Below are 14,079 nucleotides of genomic sequence, written 5' to 3'. Positions count from 1 at the left end.
TGCTGCTATTCAGCACACATTGTACCGGATTTGCCAGCTTTTTAATTTATTCTAATTTTCAGCGCAGTAGAGAAACCAGCTTCCGCCTTCAGTCCTGCTTATGGTCCATTGTCAGGCCTCCAAACTTTTGTTGGTGAGGAGGATCCACGATTCAGCAGTGTAGGCTGCATGCTGGCCTAAGGTTAAGGGTTTACCATTTTCTTCAATTTTAAATTCGAAAAGCCTTGCATTGTAAGCTGAAGTGTGTACCTGCATAATGTATAAGAGAGAACAAGATTTCATTTCATAAACTTAAAGCTGTTGCATGTTTCTTCTTTTTAAAAAGCAGTTTAATTTAAGGGGAAATTCCAGAAAAAGGCTTAAATATTTGAATGTTAGGCGTATGAATGCACTTCCTGTATTTTTTCAAAATGTGTGCACGACCTCTTTTAGACAAACGTCCCCTACCATACCCTTCAGTTTTCTGACCTGGTTTCTCCTCCCCCCCCCCCCCCCCCAATACCTGAGCTCAGTTGAGCTTATCACCTGCCCGGCCCTTGCTGTTTCCTTCTTAAGCTCCTCTATTCCTCTCACTTTAAAATCCATCTTATCACCCAAATCTATGGTCACCACCCACCCCCCACCCCATCCCTTTTATTTTCTCTCCCCTCTCCCACTCAAATGCTCTTCTCTCTTCCCCTTCCCCCACTTAAATGCTCGTCTTTCCACCCCCCCTCCCCCCCCCCCCCCCCCCAAAACACACTGTGATTTAATAAAGTTCACGGCTCCACTATAGTTTTGGGTGAGGCTGGTGGTGAAATGTTTGGCCTGGTGGGGTTTCTGTAAGGGAATGTGGTTGCTGTCCACATGCTATTTTTTTTTTTGTTTGTACTTCACACCTCAGTAAAACCACATTTTAGCCTTGGCCAAGCAGTTCACTAGACCTGCTTAGGAGCTTTTAAAAACCTTTGAGTCTCTTTACTGATTGAGAGAAATACCAATTCTGTCGACCATATATCACACTATACCGATGTCACTCTGAGATCGGTGTCTGTGGTATAACTGCTGTCTAATTATCACTCATCACTACACTATAGCTGTAATAAGGCACGTTATAGCTAAACGTGAAATCTGTTCCTATATTCCAGGGTGAAGCTCCTGGGTAGTCAGAAGAAGAAGCAGCAGCAGGATCTCAAGCAGTGCATCGAGGAGAAGTAAGTACAACAGGAGCAGTTTAAATGGGTGCACGTGGAGGCATTCATAAGCCACCCAGTAATGTGAAACATTATGAAGGTGCTGCTCCGAAACCTCACCCAAATTACTCCGTGAGTAGCCGATCCATAAAGGCCTGAAAATTCCAGATTTCTGAGTTAACCGATCCCCTAAATCCGGTGATGAAGGAGCAACATTGAAATTTGAACGGACAAACCCAGCAGCATGCTAATGCCGCAGTCTATTCTGCCCTAGTCTTGCACTGGTTGTCCTTGCACGGTGAGTCAGAGAGAGAAGAGTGGAAAGCTGGCGCTTGGTGTCTTTGTCACCTCTAGACTCGACTATTCCAATGTTTCAATGCTCTCCTGGCCAGCTTCCCATCTTGCACCATCCATAAACTTGAGTTCATCCAAAACTCTGCTGCCCATATCCTAACTCCCGTTCATCTATTGCCTCTGTGCTCGCTGACCTACATTGGCTCCTGGTCCGGCAATACCTCGATATTAAAATTCTCATCCTTGTTTACAAATCCTTCTATGGCCTCGCCCCTCCCTATCTGCAACCTCCTCCAGCCCTACAACCCTCCAAGATCTCTGCCCTCCTCCAATTCTGGCATTTTGCGCATCCCCGATTTTAATCGCTCCACCGTTGCCTTCAGCTGCTTAGGTCGTAAGCTCTGGAATTCCCTCCCTAAACGTCCCTGCCTCTCTACCTCTCTCTTTCTCCTTTAAAACGTTCCTTAAAACCCACCGCCTTGACCACCTGTCCTAATCATCTTATGTGTCCCGGTGTCAAATTTTGTTTGATAACGTTCCTGTGAAGCGCCTTGGGACATTTTAGTATGTTAAAGGAGCTATAAAAATGCAAGTTGTTGTATGAGGCTGCCACCGTATTGATATTGGGCCAGGTTTAGGAATGTGCAGGCAGGTAGTCTGAGAGAGTGGGAAACTCTCAGAGGTAGCAACAACAATAATAACAAATGTTGCAGGGTGCTTTACAGGAGGAGCAGTGGACACTGAGCAGGAAATTGGAGGTGACCGTGTATCATAAAAAGGTACACTTTTGAAGGTGAGCAAGGAGCAGAAAACAGAGGCTTAGGGAAAGCATTCCAGATTCCAGTGACTTAGTGGTTGAAGGTTTTGCTCGCAGCAGTGGAACAGAAAGTGGGGTTTGCTCATTAGACCAAAGTCGGAAGAGCAGAGCGTGTGTACGGAGTTGTAGGGCTTGAGAAGGTTGCACAGATGGGGCGGAGCAAGGCCGTGAATGGATTTGAAGATTGAGACAAAGATTTTGAAGTTGACTGGGTGTGGGATGGGGAGCTGGCGGAGGTTGGAGCACATGCGTCTTGGTGTGCAGACTAGGATACCAGCCGCAGAGTTTTGGGTGAGTTGACATTTGTGTGGGGATGAGCTGGGGGCTTGTTCTAAATTTTCTTTGGGCTTCTGAATTTTACATCGCTCTCTTTAGTAAATCCTAACTCCCTATGCTTTCAAAAGTATCTTCACTAACTTTGATACCTAGGTAAGCGTTTGGTGACATGCCTAGAATAACAAACAGAACAACCTTCCCCTTCATTATTTTTAGCTGCTGCAATTACCCTATGCCTCCACAAGATCTCTCTCCCATCTATTAAAAAGCAGTAGAGCATCACAACTTCGCACTTTGTTTTAAGTTTGTTAAACAAATTTATTTTACAAAAGATGATGCGTAAATAAGTAATTCTTCTATTCAACTTCTTAAAATGAAAAAAAATTAAAAGTTGGAATCTAAATCTTGTCTTTGTAGAATTTAGTCCTTTTCTTGTAATCTTTACTAACTGCAGAAGTTAGCTAATTTAACTTGTCTTTCTGTGAAGATTTCAATCTGCTTGATTCAGCACTACTTTCTGCTAACTCAACTCGACTCATTCCACTCTCTGCTAACCCTTTTTTATACCATTCAAATGGTTGTCAAGGCTTATTAGCTTTTTCATAACTGTTGCATCGAGTCTAAAGCACAGAAAAAGGCTATTCGGTCCAACTGGTCTATGTCGCCATTTACTTTCTACACTAGCCTCCTCCCTCACTGTGAGCCATATGAAAAAATAACTTGCACTGATAACAGCCAATTATTATGTCTGTTTGAAATCTGTGGCTTAGTCCCTCCTTCAAGCCTTTTGTCATAGAATCATCTTGCAATATCTGTATTGATTCAGGCTAGGATACAGCGGGTGGCTTGTGACTGGATTAAAGGTGCAGTTATCAGACCAGCATTTTTGCCACAAGGTTGACAAGGAAGCCATTGTAAAAATGAGGATCTGCAGTGACGGAGGCATGAACAAGGGTTTCAGTGGCTGTTGGGGCTGAGGTGGAAGTAAGCAGAAATGTGGGGTTTGAAACTCAGCTCTGTGACGAATAAGACACAGAGGCTGCACACTGAGGTTCAGTTTGAGTGAGCAGCCAGGGAAGGGGACATCTGAAGTACAACACGTTGCAGGATCTGAACAGAACGGTTTTGATCTCCTCAACAATGAGCCGAAGAAACTTAACATCCGATAAGGCAATTGGACAGCACGGTGATGGTCACGGCTTGAAGTGTGATGGAGAGATAGAGTAGAGAGTCTGGGAGAGCCAGACCGAGCCTGGAGCAGAGATCTCAGCACATTTAAGTATTTCACCCCTTGCAGTTTGATACATTGATTATATATTGTAAATACAGTGATTTTAATTGGATTGAGATTACTAGTGGCATTTTTTGATAGAGATAGAACAACCTTTTTTTGAAAACTGTGTTAGTTCAGCTTCTGAGGTGCTGATCAAAATAAATTTTCTTCATCAGGAAATATCTACGGGAAATGGCGGAGGTACTTGCTGACAAATATGAGGAGGCAGTGGAAAGCCAAGAAGACATCATGAATAGGTATGGGTAAGAGTAGAATAATTTTTAAAGAGGCAGTAAATCAAGCATGTGTGTAGTATTTTACAAAAAAGAATAATTTTCTGATGTGCTTCACTTTACAGAGTGAAGAGAGTCTTGCGCAATTTTAATTCACAGCTTCCTGTGCTGTCTGACAGTGAGCGAGACATGAAGAAAGAACTTAATGGTATCCATGACCAGCTCAAGGACTTGGGAAGCAGCATTAAGCAGGTACAAATAATCTTCCCCTTTGTACCATTTGGTATTCTTGTATGATGGCTGGTTCTAAGGAATTTTGTTGCTATTAAAACCTTGCAAATCGCACCTTGCAACAATGGACACATTCTGATGTCAACTCCATTTATATTACCATTAGCTGCACGTTATCTTGTTTGTTACAAAACAACACCGCTGAACCCTGACGTTATTGCTTTGAAATGCACTTCTGCCTGTAGTTTGCTCTTCAGAATTTTAGACAGAAATTGACAGCTTGGCTCTCACCTCTGAGTCAGAGATTGTGGGTTCAAGCCCTGCTCTTGGAATTGATTGCAGAATCTAGACTGCCATTTCAGTGCAGTACTGGAGCTGTGCTGTACTGTTGGAGGTGCTGCCTTTTGGGTGAAATGTTAAACTATCTTCCTGTTTAAGTGGACGAAAAAGATTCCATGGCTGTATTCGAAAAAGAGCAGGGAAGTTCTCCCAGTCCCCTGGCTAATATATGTCCCTCAAACAATATCGCCAAAACAAATTAACTGGTCATTTACCTCAATGTTGTTTGTGGGACCTTGCTGTGTGCAAATTGGCTGCGCATTTCCCTACATTACAACAGTGACTACACTTCAAAACAATTCACTAGCTGTAAAGTGCTTCCTGAGGATGTGAAGGGTGCTTTATGAATTCAGGTTTCTTTGTTTTTTCTTTACATTTTGGAAAAGGCATCATAGCAAGTATTGACAGAGCAAATATGTTTTAAATTAGATTTGAAATGTTCAAATATTTGAGGCAGAGAAAGATGGAGAGAGCAGGATAGTGTGATTAGTTTTGGATTGCTCCAGCATGAACACAATGGGCTGACTGGCTGCTGGTGCTTGCGTTGTCATTTTAAATTAATCACACCTCATCATGGACTTCCCAAACACAGGAAATAGTCTCCCTAATCACTCTATCAAAACCCTTCCTAAAACAAAAAAAAATTGGAATCAGTCCAGGAGGAGTTTAAATCCACATTTTAAAAAAAAAATATTTCTTGGAGTCGGATAAGTGACACGAATAACAGGTTTATCTCTTGGTGCAATGTTGTACGTGGATGATAAGAATTTCAATCCATTCAGAGTTCAGATTACCTGCCAGAACTATTATCTGTAGGAGACTTTTCTGGGCCCTATCCAGTCCCAAGGCCTCTGAAGTTAGTGCTGTCAATTGGCCATGATTAAAGAGACAATGGTGGGAGCTCTCTCATAGAATGAGGAGCCAGTGATGACATTTTGCCTGCTTTCTGGGTAGCTGTTAATGCATTCGCCATATACAATGTAGTTAGAGAAAAAATACCCTCATATCCTAATTTTCCAATCAACTAGCTTGGCCTAATCCTGCTGCTGATTCGGCTCCAGGGCTTCATTTTGAAACTGAGTAAGGGAAGAAGCCTCCACCTCAACTCCAGCTGTTTGAAAACTATGTGGAATAAAACACAGCAATCTCCTGATTTTTGTGATGGATATTCCTTTTTAATTAATGCAATAACTTACATTTTTTTAAATAGCTACATGATTAGCATTTGGTTGTGCTAAAGGGTCCTTTGGATGTGGAGGGGTTCAAATTACTTGCCTGCATATATCTGGTTTTGCTCAATTTAAGTGAGCTATAAAAACAAATGAGCCAATTTGCTGTCTGTTTTATCCAGTTGCTGGAAAAAAAAAATTAGTGGCTTCCGCTTTAATCTGAAGGTGTGGGCTTGGCCTTCAGTATAGGCTGGTGTTTATATACAAATACAGTCAGATATGTTGTCGATCCCCTGATTAATCTAACCCGAACTCCTTTCATCTCAGGTGCATATCAAGACTGAATACCAGCAGAAGGAAATACAGCAAGGGGAGAGTCCTCGGAAAAAGAGCATCACACTCAGTGCATCCCAGAAGAAGTGCATTTATTCAGTGCTAAAGGAGCAGTAAGTACCAGGGACTTTCTACTTGCATTAGTTGAATTGTAAACATGGGGAGTTACACTGAAGAGACGCAACTGGTCAGCTGGTCAACTTTGCTATAGATGGTTGACCGGAGGTCACCAGTTACGGTTATTGGCTTAGTACAAAGAGGAGACGAGTCAATTCTCTCTTAATTCTCAGTTCGCTTTATTAACGTTGTTAGATCATGTACATAAAGCTTATGTCTGGTTAGATATAGGCATGCAGTTTACAGCAGGTTATACAGTTTTATACCCAAACTAGGATTTAAACACACACCCACTAGGTTTCTCTGACACTCCGAGTGGTCGCAGAATAGAAAGGATATTATATTACCCGGAAAGGAGAGCTGATGCTGGCCAGGCGTTCCGTTCTCTCTCGACGTCATCTCTACGTCCCTGACGTAGTCTCTACGTCCCTGAGGTAGGGTCTCCTACTTTCACAGTGGTTAGTCTCTGGAGTTTTGCACACATACACACTGGCACCGAGCCTGCAATTCTTCAGTCTTATTTCCAAGTCTGTCTTTTTCGAATGATGCTGTCTTTCTCCTGTTGGCTTAGATTTCCTCGAGTGGTCAGTGTCATCCCGATTGGTTCTGTTCCAAGGGGTTAGGTAGCATCACCTCATTACTCCTTTTCTAAATAAGGACTGGTGTCTCATCACATCTTCTTTGTCCCTTAGAAGCGTAACTAATTCAAACCGGTTCCGGCCAGCTCAGACCAGTGACGGAACTCCAGGTCACTTCAGTTCAAAAGTTAGTCTCTTTGCCTGAGTGTTAGCAATTCGAAATAAACTCAGCAGTTTTCTGCAGCCCCTGGCCAACAAGATCATAAGACGAGAAGCAAAGTATCAGACTCTGTCTGCTTCCTTAAAGGAGGCTAATGATGGAGACCTTCTGAGTAAGGAAGTTAAGTGTTTTATTTTAAAAGTAAGAAAGGAAATAAGGATGAACAAGAAAGTCACCTCTTTGAAACTAGGAGGAGATAAGATTACAATTGGTAAATCTTAAATCAGGAATAAATAGACTGTTCCAGCACAAAAACAAGCCAATCACCTTTGCATTGATATTTTTCTCCTTACTCGCCATACCCTTTAATATTTCTCTTTTGCAAGTAATTAATTCCCATCTCAAACAATTTATGGGCTCTGCCTCAACAACACATTGTGCCTGAGTATTCCACATTCCAACTACCCACTGTTCTAATCTCTTCCTTCCCCCCCCCCCCCCCCCGCCCCCCACATCAACTTTTTGTGATTATCTTAAATTTGTGTCTTCACATTACTGTCTCACTGACCAGTGAAAACAGTCTCTCACTATTTACTTTATCATAACTCTTCATAATTTTGAAGACCTTGATTGTCACCCGTTTACCTCCTCAGCTTGTGGGAAAAAAGTCCTCAAGTTATCAAATCTCTCCTCATAACAGTAGCCATTATTCCCTGGTAACATCCTGCTGAATCTACATTGCACCTTTTTCGTTGCTTTTATATCCTTCCTGTAATGGAATGTCTAAAACTACCCAAATTCCAATTGCTGCAACAACCCTATTCATTTGACCTCATAGGGGGTTAGTGACAAGTTAGGCTGGTGAATCCTGCTCTTGGGTTGGGGAATCAGTTTTGACCAAAAACCAACACTCGAGTCAGGTTTTTCTTAAAGGAAATGCACCAGAAAGGCATTCTGACTTCAGGAAAAGTGCTGAGAGAAAATTTTTAGAAAAAGACCAAACTGCAGAGAGAGAGAGAGAGAGAGAGAGAGAGATGTTCTGCCCTGAGCTGTAGGACAGGCTGCAGAAAGATGATTCTGTTTTAAGTAAGACAATCCACTGTAGTGGGGATAGCATTATGTTTTCATTATTTTGTGTCATTATGTGAACATAAATTGCATAAACGGTTGAATCTAGCAACTCTGGTCAGACCTCTTGCTCTGTATGTTTCACCTTACTGTGGAACAAAGCAGCTTACGATTGAAACCAAACTGCACCTCACCCTTAACTTGATCCGCCTTCAGACACACATGCAAAAGATACAGACTTCCGGTTCAGTTCACAAGGGGGTTCCATTGTTACTCCACCGGGTTACACTGCCGTACAAGTAGATTTAGGGCATGCTGCATCAATTCCTATAAAAGAAAGATGCACAGACTGCCTGTGGGAACAGGTGACACCTCTGGACCAGGAAGTATCTATGGCAGATCTGAATATCCAATCTCCAACTGCAGCCAAACTAAACTCTTTATACAAGTTCAGCATAACCTCCTTATTTTTATAATCTATGGTAATAGCCATGTGTATCTGCGCACCAAGGTCCCGCTGCTCCATTTTAAAGGTGTGTTTTTCTTCTAGCTCCCAAAATGTATTACTTCACATTTTACTACATTGAACTGCATCTGCCACCTGTCTGCCCATCCTGCTCACCCCACTACACCCTACTGCAGTCTTCCACAGATCCTGTCACGGTTTGCCAGTTTGGTGTCACCAGCAAATTTCTTTGAGGAATTCCATAAGTTTGATCAAGCACAACGGCCAGTCAGCATAGATTTGTGTGTGGTTGAGATGAATGTTACTTAAGTGTGAATATTGTCTGTACCAATGCCAAGAACACACACTTGTGACTGTACTGAAACTGATGTGGCTTTGAGCTACAAGGCCAGGATACGCATCTAGGGGGACGACAAATGGGGGAGGAATGCATTAACCCTTCAATGTTTGCTAATATACAGTCACATCTAATCAGTTCTAATCCTACTTTTAAAATGCTTTTTACTGGTCATCAGTGTCTACTAGTGATCTTAATCTGGATCCAATCATCACATATATTCCACTTCTATTTTAATATTGACCTTAATTTTTTTTTCAGGAGCGAACGTATTGCTGAAATGGTGAAGAAGATTAATGACATCCGAACGCATGTGAACTTTTAAGTCAAAGTTTTCTATTTTGTTCTTTGGCCTCTGGTGGCAGGTTATTTTTTAATATGCAATGTTTGAAGGAGGGGCTGGGGGAAGGGTCCCATCCTCTGAAAAAACATTGAAGAAAAGTAAGATGATATTTTAACCACTGCCGATCTCATTCGAGCTGTCAGTTTTGATGCTGTTTTGTACAAGAGGGAATGGATTTCATTGAGTGTAATTTCTCAAGGTTTTCTATTTTAGAATGCATAAAGGCCCAAATTGTTTTAACCTTGCATCTCTAATTGAGATCTGTTTGCTATTTATATGCAATTCTTCAGTAAACACATTTCATTGACAGAGGCAGTAGTGCTGCATCAAAAACTATCAGAAGTATATCCATTGACTGCAGATTATTAAACTAGTTCTTTTTCTATATTTCATTAATTCGAAATTACTAACTGGTGATGACCCATCTCTCGCTGGACTGAACGCTACCTTTAGAAGGGCAGGATATTTTCTTCTCTCCTCCTCACTGAAGTCCCTGACTCGTACCATGTACAGTTTCACCCTTAGCTTAATTGGCAATTCTTCATGATTGGGCGTCAGCAGGCAATTCAAGTGCAGGGCCTAATCCAAGAATAGTATTTTGTTTAAAATGGCAAAATATTAGCTTTATCCATTAATTGGTGTCTGCTTTTCCGGATTTAAAAAAATCTCCCCCTTTCTTGGGTATCTTGTGCTGTGCTTTACTTTAGACTGGGGAAATGGATAAACATTCTCTACCACTACCAGTGCTGCTCAGAACCAGGCCTCTGACATTTCATTTCCCTGCTCTGTGTTGCTGCTTTAATCCAGTTTCAACTCGGGAGTACAGTGGCTATAAATCCAGGTCTCACCGCAAGGCACAGTTATTTAGTGCTTACGCTGCCGATTTTAGGCTTTTTAAATCAATCATTGCTTCCGAGATACTTTTTAATGTATAACGGAAATTTTCACCTCTTGCACTAGATGTTTTTGCTGATTTAGAAGGCCCAGCTCAGAGTACCTACATCCCTTCACATGGCTTGGAACTTTTTATGAGGAAATTGTCTGATTACATCTCCCGATCCTCCCCACCTGGGTGGCTGTAGCAGCACCACACCTGGCTTTACTGCGCTGGCCAGATTCCCACTCTGGATTGCTGTCCAGTGACTCCTGCTGAAAAGTCAGAGTGTAAGTCTGGTGAAGATGGGATTGGAATTATCTCTGATGTCTTAATCTCCCCTGCTCCTCTTGGTTGAATAGACTGCAGAAATTTGTTGTCTGGGTTCCCTCATGAAAAATGGCCACTTGAGTGAGATGCCAGAGAGGAGGAGAGATGACTGCTGCTACATATGGAACTTTACATTGGCCTGAGACAGCACTTTAGCAAAGGAGGGGGAATTATTTTTGCCTAGATTCTCCTCATCTAGGTTTGTTTCTATAATTGTCTAAATCAAACATTTTAAAATGTTTGGAATATTTTGGAAGCTCTTACAAATGAGTCTGTCAATTTGTGTACTCTAGTATCTTTTTATTTTTACACCCTGCAGCTGTTACTTTGATTTGTGGAAAGCTGATACTCCTTTTGGAAGGGTGATGGCTGCTGTAAATATTCACTTCCAATCCTGTAAATGCCATGCAAAAAAAAGGGGATAACCGAACCTCCCCGGCGGGGATTGGGTCCAACACCGGTTTAACATCCCGCCCGATTTTACTCTCCATTGAAGTCGGGTTCTCACCTGGGGGGTTAGGTTAAAATTACCACCAAATATTTTTTTTAGAAGGTAAAATTTAGACATTTGTTGCAAAGTATACAAGCAAATTAATAAGATCCTTTTTTTAAAAAAAGTACATTGATAGATAATTTTGTGTACTTTATACATACTTTTACATGTCTGAATAAATGCTTTTATATGGTACATCTGGTGTAGTCCTGTTCATGAAACTGCATAAAATGGCTAAGGGTAGCTGCCTAGGTCATAGGAGGTCATACAGTAGGACTGAGGGAAGATGGTGTTGTATCTCATCCATTTCATCAACCAGTGGCGTGGGGATGTGTTCTCCGCCAACAGAAGTGGGACTGGATGGGTGATGCAGAGGGTCAGGCACCGGCCTTTCATTTCAAGGATCTGGGTTCAAATCCAGCCCAGACTCAGGGATGTCTCTCTGTGCTAGCTGTAAGGGTCCTACCTGAAATGTATTTCAACAGCCTCACTCCATGGGCTCACAGCACAAAACTACTACACTGGTGCTCACTCTGTTACCACACAGGATGGATGGGTTGGGAAATTGTTACAGGTGCAGTGAGGATGCTCTTCTGAAGTCTGGGCTGAGGCACATTGGTGGAGCAGAGTGGAAGGAGCTTTTACCTGACTTGGGGGTAATTGGTGCTCAAATGGAAAGTGTACCATTTGCTACCAGTAATACTCCCAGCACAAAATTCATTCTTTTTTATATTTTTAATTATAACAATTAAACAGAACTGTTCAAAATGTATTTCTCTTTACAGACCACATACATTGGAGCACTCTGCCCATTGAAAAATCAATATTTTACATATTTTTATATATGTGTACCCCTGGATAAAGGCTAACACAGAATAAAATGTGTCGCAGGGTCACCCTTCAACAGCAGAGTTCCTCAATTATTATTGATTAGTCCCCTAAATAAAGCTGAGTTTTATTTAAATCCCAGATCTGTCCTGAATTTATTTTTGCAAATGATGTCACAGCCAATGTTCCTCAACCACTCTCACAGAAAACCAATGGGAACACAGGAATTTGCAGGGCTGGAAATGCCCCCTGCAGTCCATCCGACCATACACGATACCCCTCATACCAACTCTTCCTCGTATCAGCAAATTCAATCGGCCCCACTGCCTCCCTGACAGTCCATTCACCACCCTGTGTAACTATATCATAGAATCATACAGCGAAAAAGGAGGCCATTCGACCCACTGTGCCTGGGCCAGCTCTCTAAGAGCTATCCAATTAGTTCCTCTTCCCTGCTCTTTCTCCATAGCCTTGCAATTTTTTCTTTTTTAAGTATTTATCCAATTCCCTTTTGAAAGTTACTATTGACTCTGCTTCCACCACCCTTTCAGGCAGTGCATTCCAGATCATAAATTCTCATCTAAACTCTCCTAATTGTGAGGCTGTATCCTCTTGTGGAATGTGAGACTGTTAAATATATTGACATTTATCCTGTTTGTGCCCTTGCAGATCATGAATAATTCTATCGGATCATCCCCCGAGCTGTCTCTTCTCCAGTGTAAATATTCCTGCTTCTGCAGCCTCTCATAATTCAGGCACCTAATCCCAGCTGTCCATTTAATTGTCCTTCACTGCATCCTCTGAAATGCCTGGATGCCTTTCCTGTAATTGTACACAGGACTCTAGATGGGACGCAGCCAGCACTCTGTACAAACTTGGAATTGAAATTTGTACTGTATTCCTCTGACTAAACAATCCCAAGATCCTCATGGCTCTTTTCTGCAGTTTGCTTCAGTGATCTATCCTTAAATCCCTCTCCTGTGTTGTGTCCTGTATACGACTTAGCTTGTATTGCCACTGTTTATTCCCCAATCTCATGACATGTAATCTAATGTGGACAAATGCATTCTGCCACTCATCAGTCCAGCTCCCCAATCTGTCCAGATCCTTCTGTATTTGATCAGCTGTTTCCTGCTGCCTGCAGCCCCTGCCAATTTGGTATTATCTGCAAATGTGGACTCTCCTCAATTCCAAGACATTTTTGTACATTCTAAGTAGCAGTGACCCCAGCAATGATTCCCATGTATCCCACCACTTATCTCCTTCCATGCCAATTCAATTCCATCTACAACTTGCTTCAAGCCATTTCAGGGCACACCACCCAAGCTGTGCCTTATAACCCTGTGAACCAATCTGCTGTGGGGCACTGGATTTGTTGAAACCTCTGAACAACATCCACGAGTTTCCCCGTGTCCACAAGGTCTTCTTTCACCTCAAAAAACAGATTTATTGTGCTTGATGCCCTCTCAAAGAACTGATGAAAGGTCATCGATCTGAAACGTTAACTCTGTTTCTCTCTCCATAGTTGCTGCCTGACCTGCTGAGTGTTTCCAGCATTTTCTGATTATATAACTTTCATTAACCCACAATTATCACTGAGAGGGTGCAGAACATTTTGAGGGGGGAAAGGGAACAGCCAGAAGTTATGGTCCATGTGGGAATCAATGACAGGAAAGGAAAGGGTCGAGGTCCTGCAGCCAGAGTTTCAGGAGCTAGGGAGGAAGTTAAAAAGCAGGACCTCAAAGATAGCAATCTCTGGATTACTCCCAGTGCCATGTGCTAGTGAGTATAGGAATAGTGGGATAAGGCAGGTTAATGGTAGCTGGAGAAGTGGTATAGGAGGGAGGGCTTCAGATTCCTGGACATTGGGATCAGTTTTGGGCAGGAGGGACCTGTACAAGCCGGACAGGTTGCACCTCAACAGAGCTAGGACCAATGTCCTCGTGGGGAGGTTAGCTAGTGCTGTGGGGAAGTGTTTAAACTAATTTGGTGGGGGGCTGGGCACCAGGATGAAACATTAGAAAGGAGAAACAAGGTGCATAGAGGATTGGGAGGGACAACTAGCACTAGAGTAAAGAATAGTTTAGAAATAGGGATCAAACAGGGAGCAAATGCGAGGCAGTCTAAGATGAGATTGGAATGCATATATGTGTAACTGCACGAAGCGTGGTAATTAAGGTTGGTGAGCAGAAGCACAAGTCGCCACATGGAACTATGATATAGTGGCAATAACAGATACCTGGCTCAAAGAAGGGGAGGATTTGGTACTTAATATTCCTGGCTACAAGGTATTCAGGATAGATAGGGAAGGAAAGAAAGGAGGGAGGTGGCAGTATTGATCATAGAAA

General features: G+C 42.3%; 1 protein-coding gene across 1 annotated transcript in view; it reads left to right on the top strand.

Moving 5' to 3' along the window:
• nup88 (nucleoporin 88) overlaps nucleotides 1-11,098 on the top strand; it is a 46,491-nt gene extending 35,393 nt beyond the window's left edge. The window contains exons 13-17 of the mRNA XM_068007919.1: nucleotides 1,128-1,193; nucleotides 4,009-4,089; nucleotides 4,191-4,317; nucleotides 6,132-6,250; nucleotides 9,125-11,098. Of these exons, the coding sequence (XP_067864020.1) occupies nucleotides 1,128-1,193; nucleotides 4,009-4,089; nucleotides 4,191-4,317; nucleotides 6,132-6,250; nucleotides 9,125-9,188 (457 nt within the window). The 3' untranslated portion in view covers nucleotides 9,189-11,098. The remainder of the gene's footprint in view (nucleotides 1-1,127; nucleotides 1,194-4,008; nucleotides 4,090-4,190; nucleotides 4,318-6,131; nucleotides 6,251-9,124) is intronic.
• Nucleotides 11,099-14,079: the final 2,981 nt, after the last annotated feature.

Source organism: Heptranchias perlo, chromosome 28, assembly GCF_035084215.1.
Source record: "Heptranchias perlo isolate sHepPer1 chromosome 28, sHepPer1.hap1, whole genome shotgun sequence".
In the NCBI taxonomy this organism is placed as follows: Eukaryota; Metazoa; Chordata; class Chondrichthyes; order Hexanchiformes; family Hexanchidae; genus Heptranchias; species Heptranchias perlo.
Note: the sequence above shows the minus strand (reverse complement) of the source record. Positions and strands in the feature narration are given on the sequence as shown.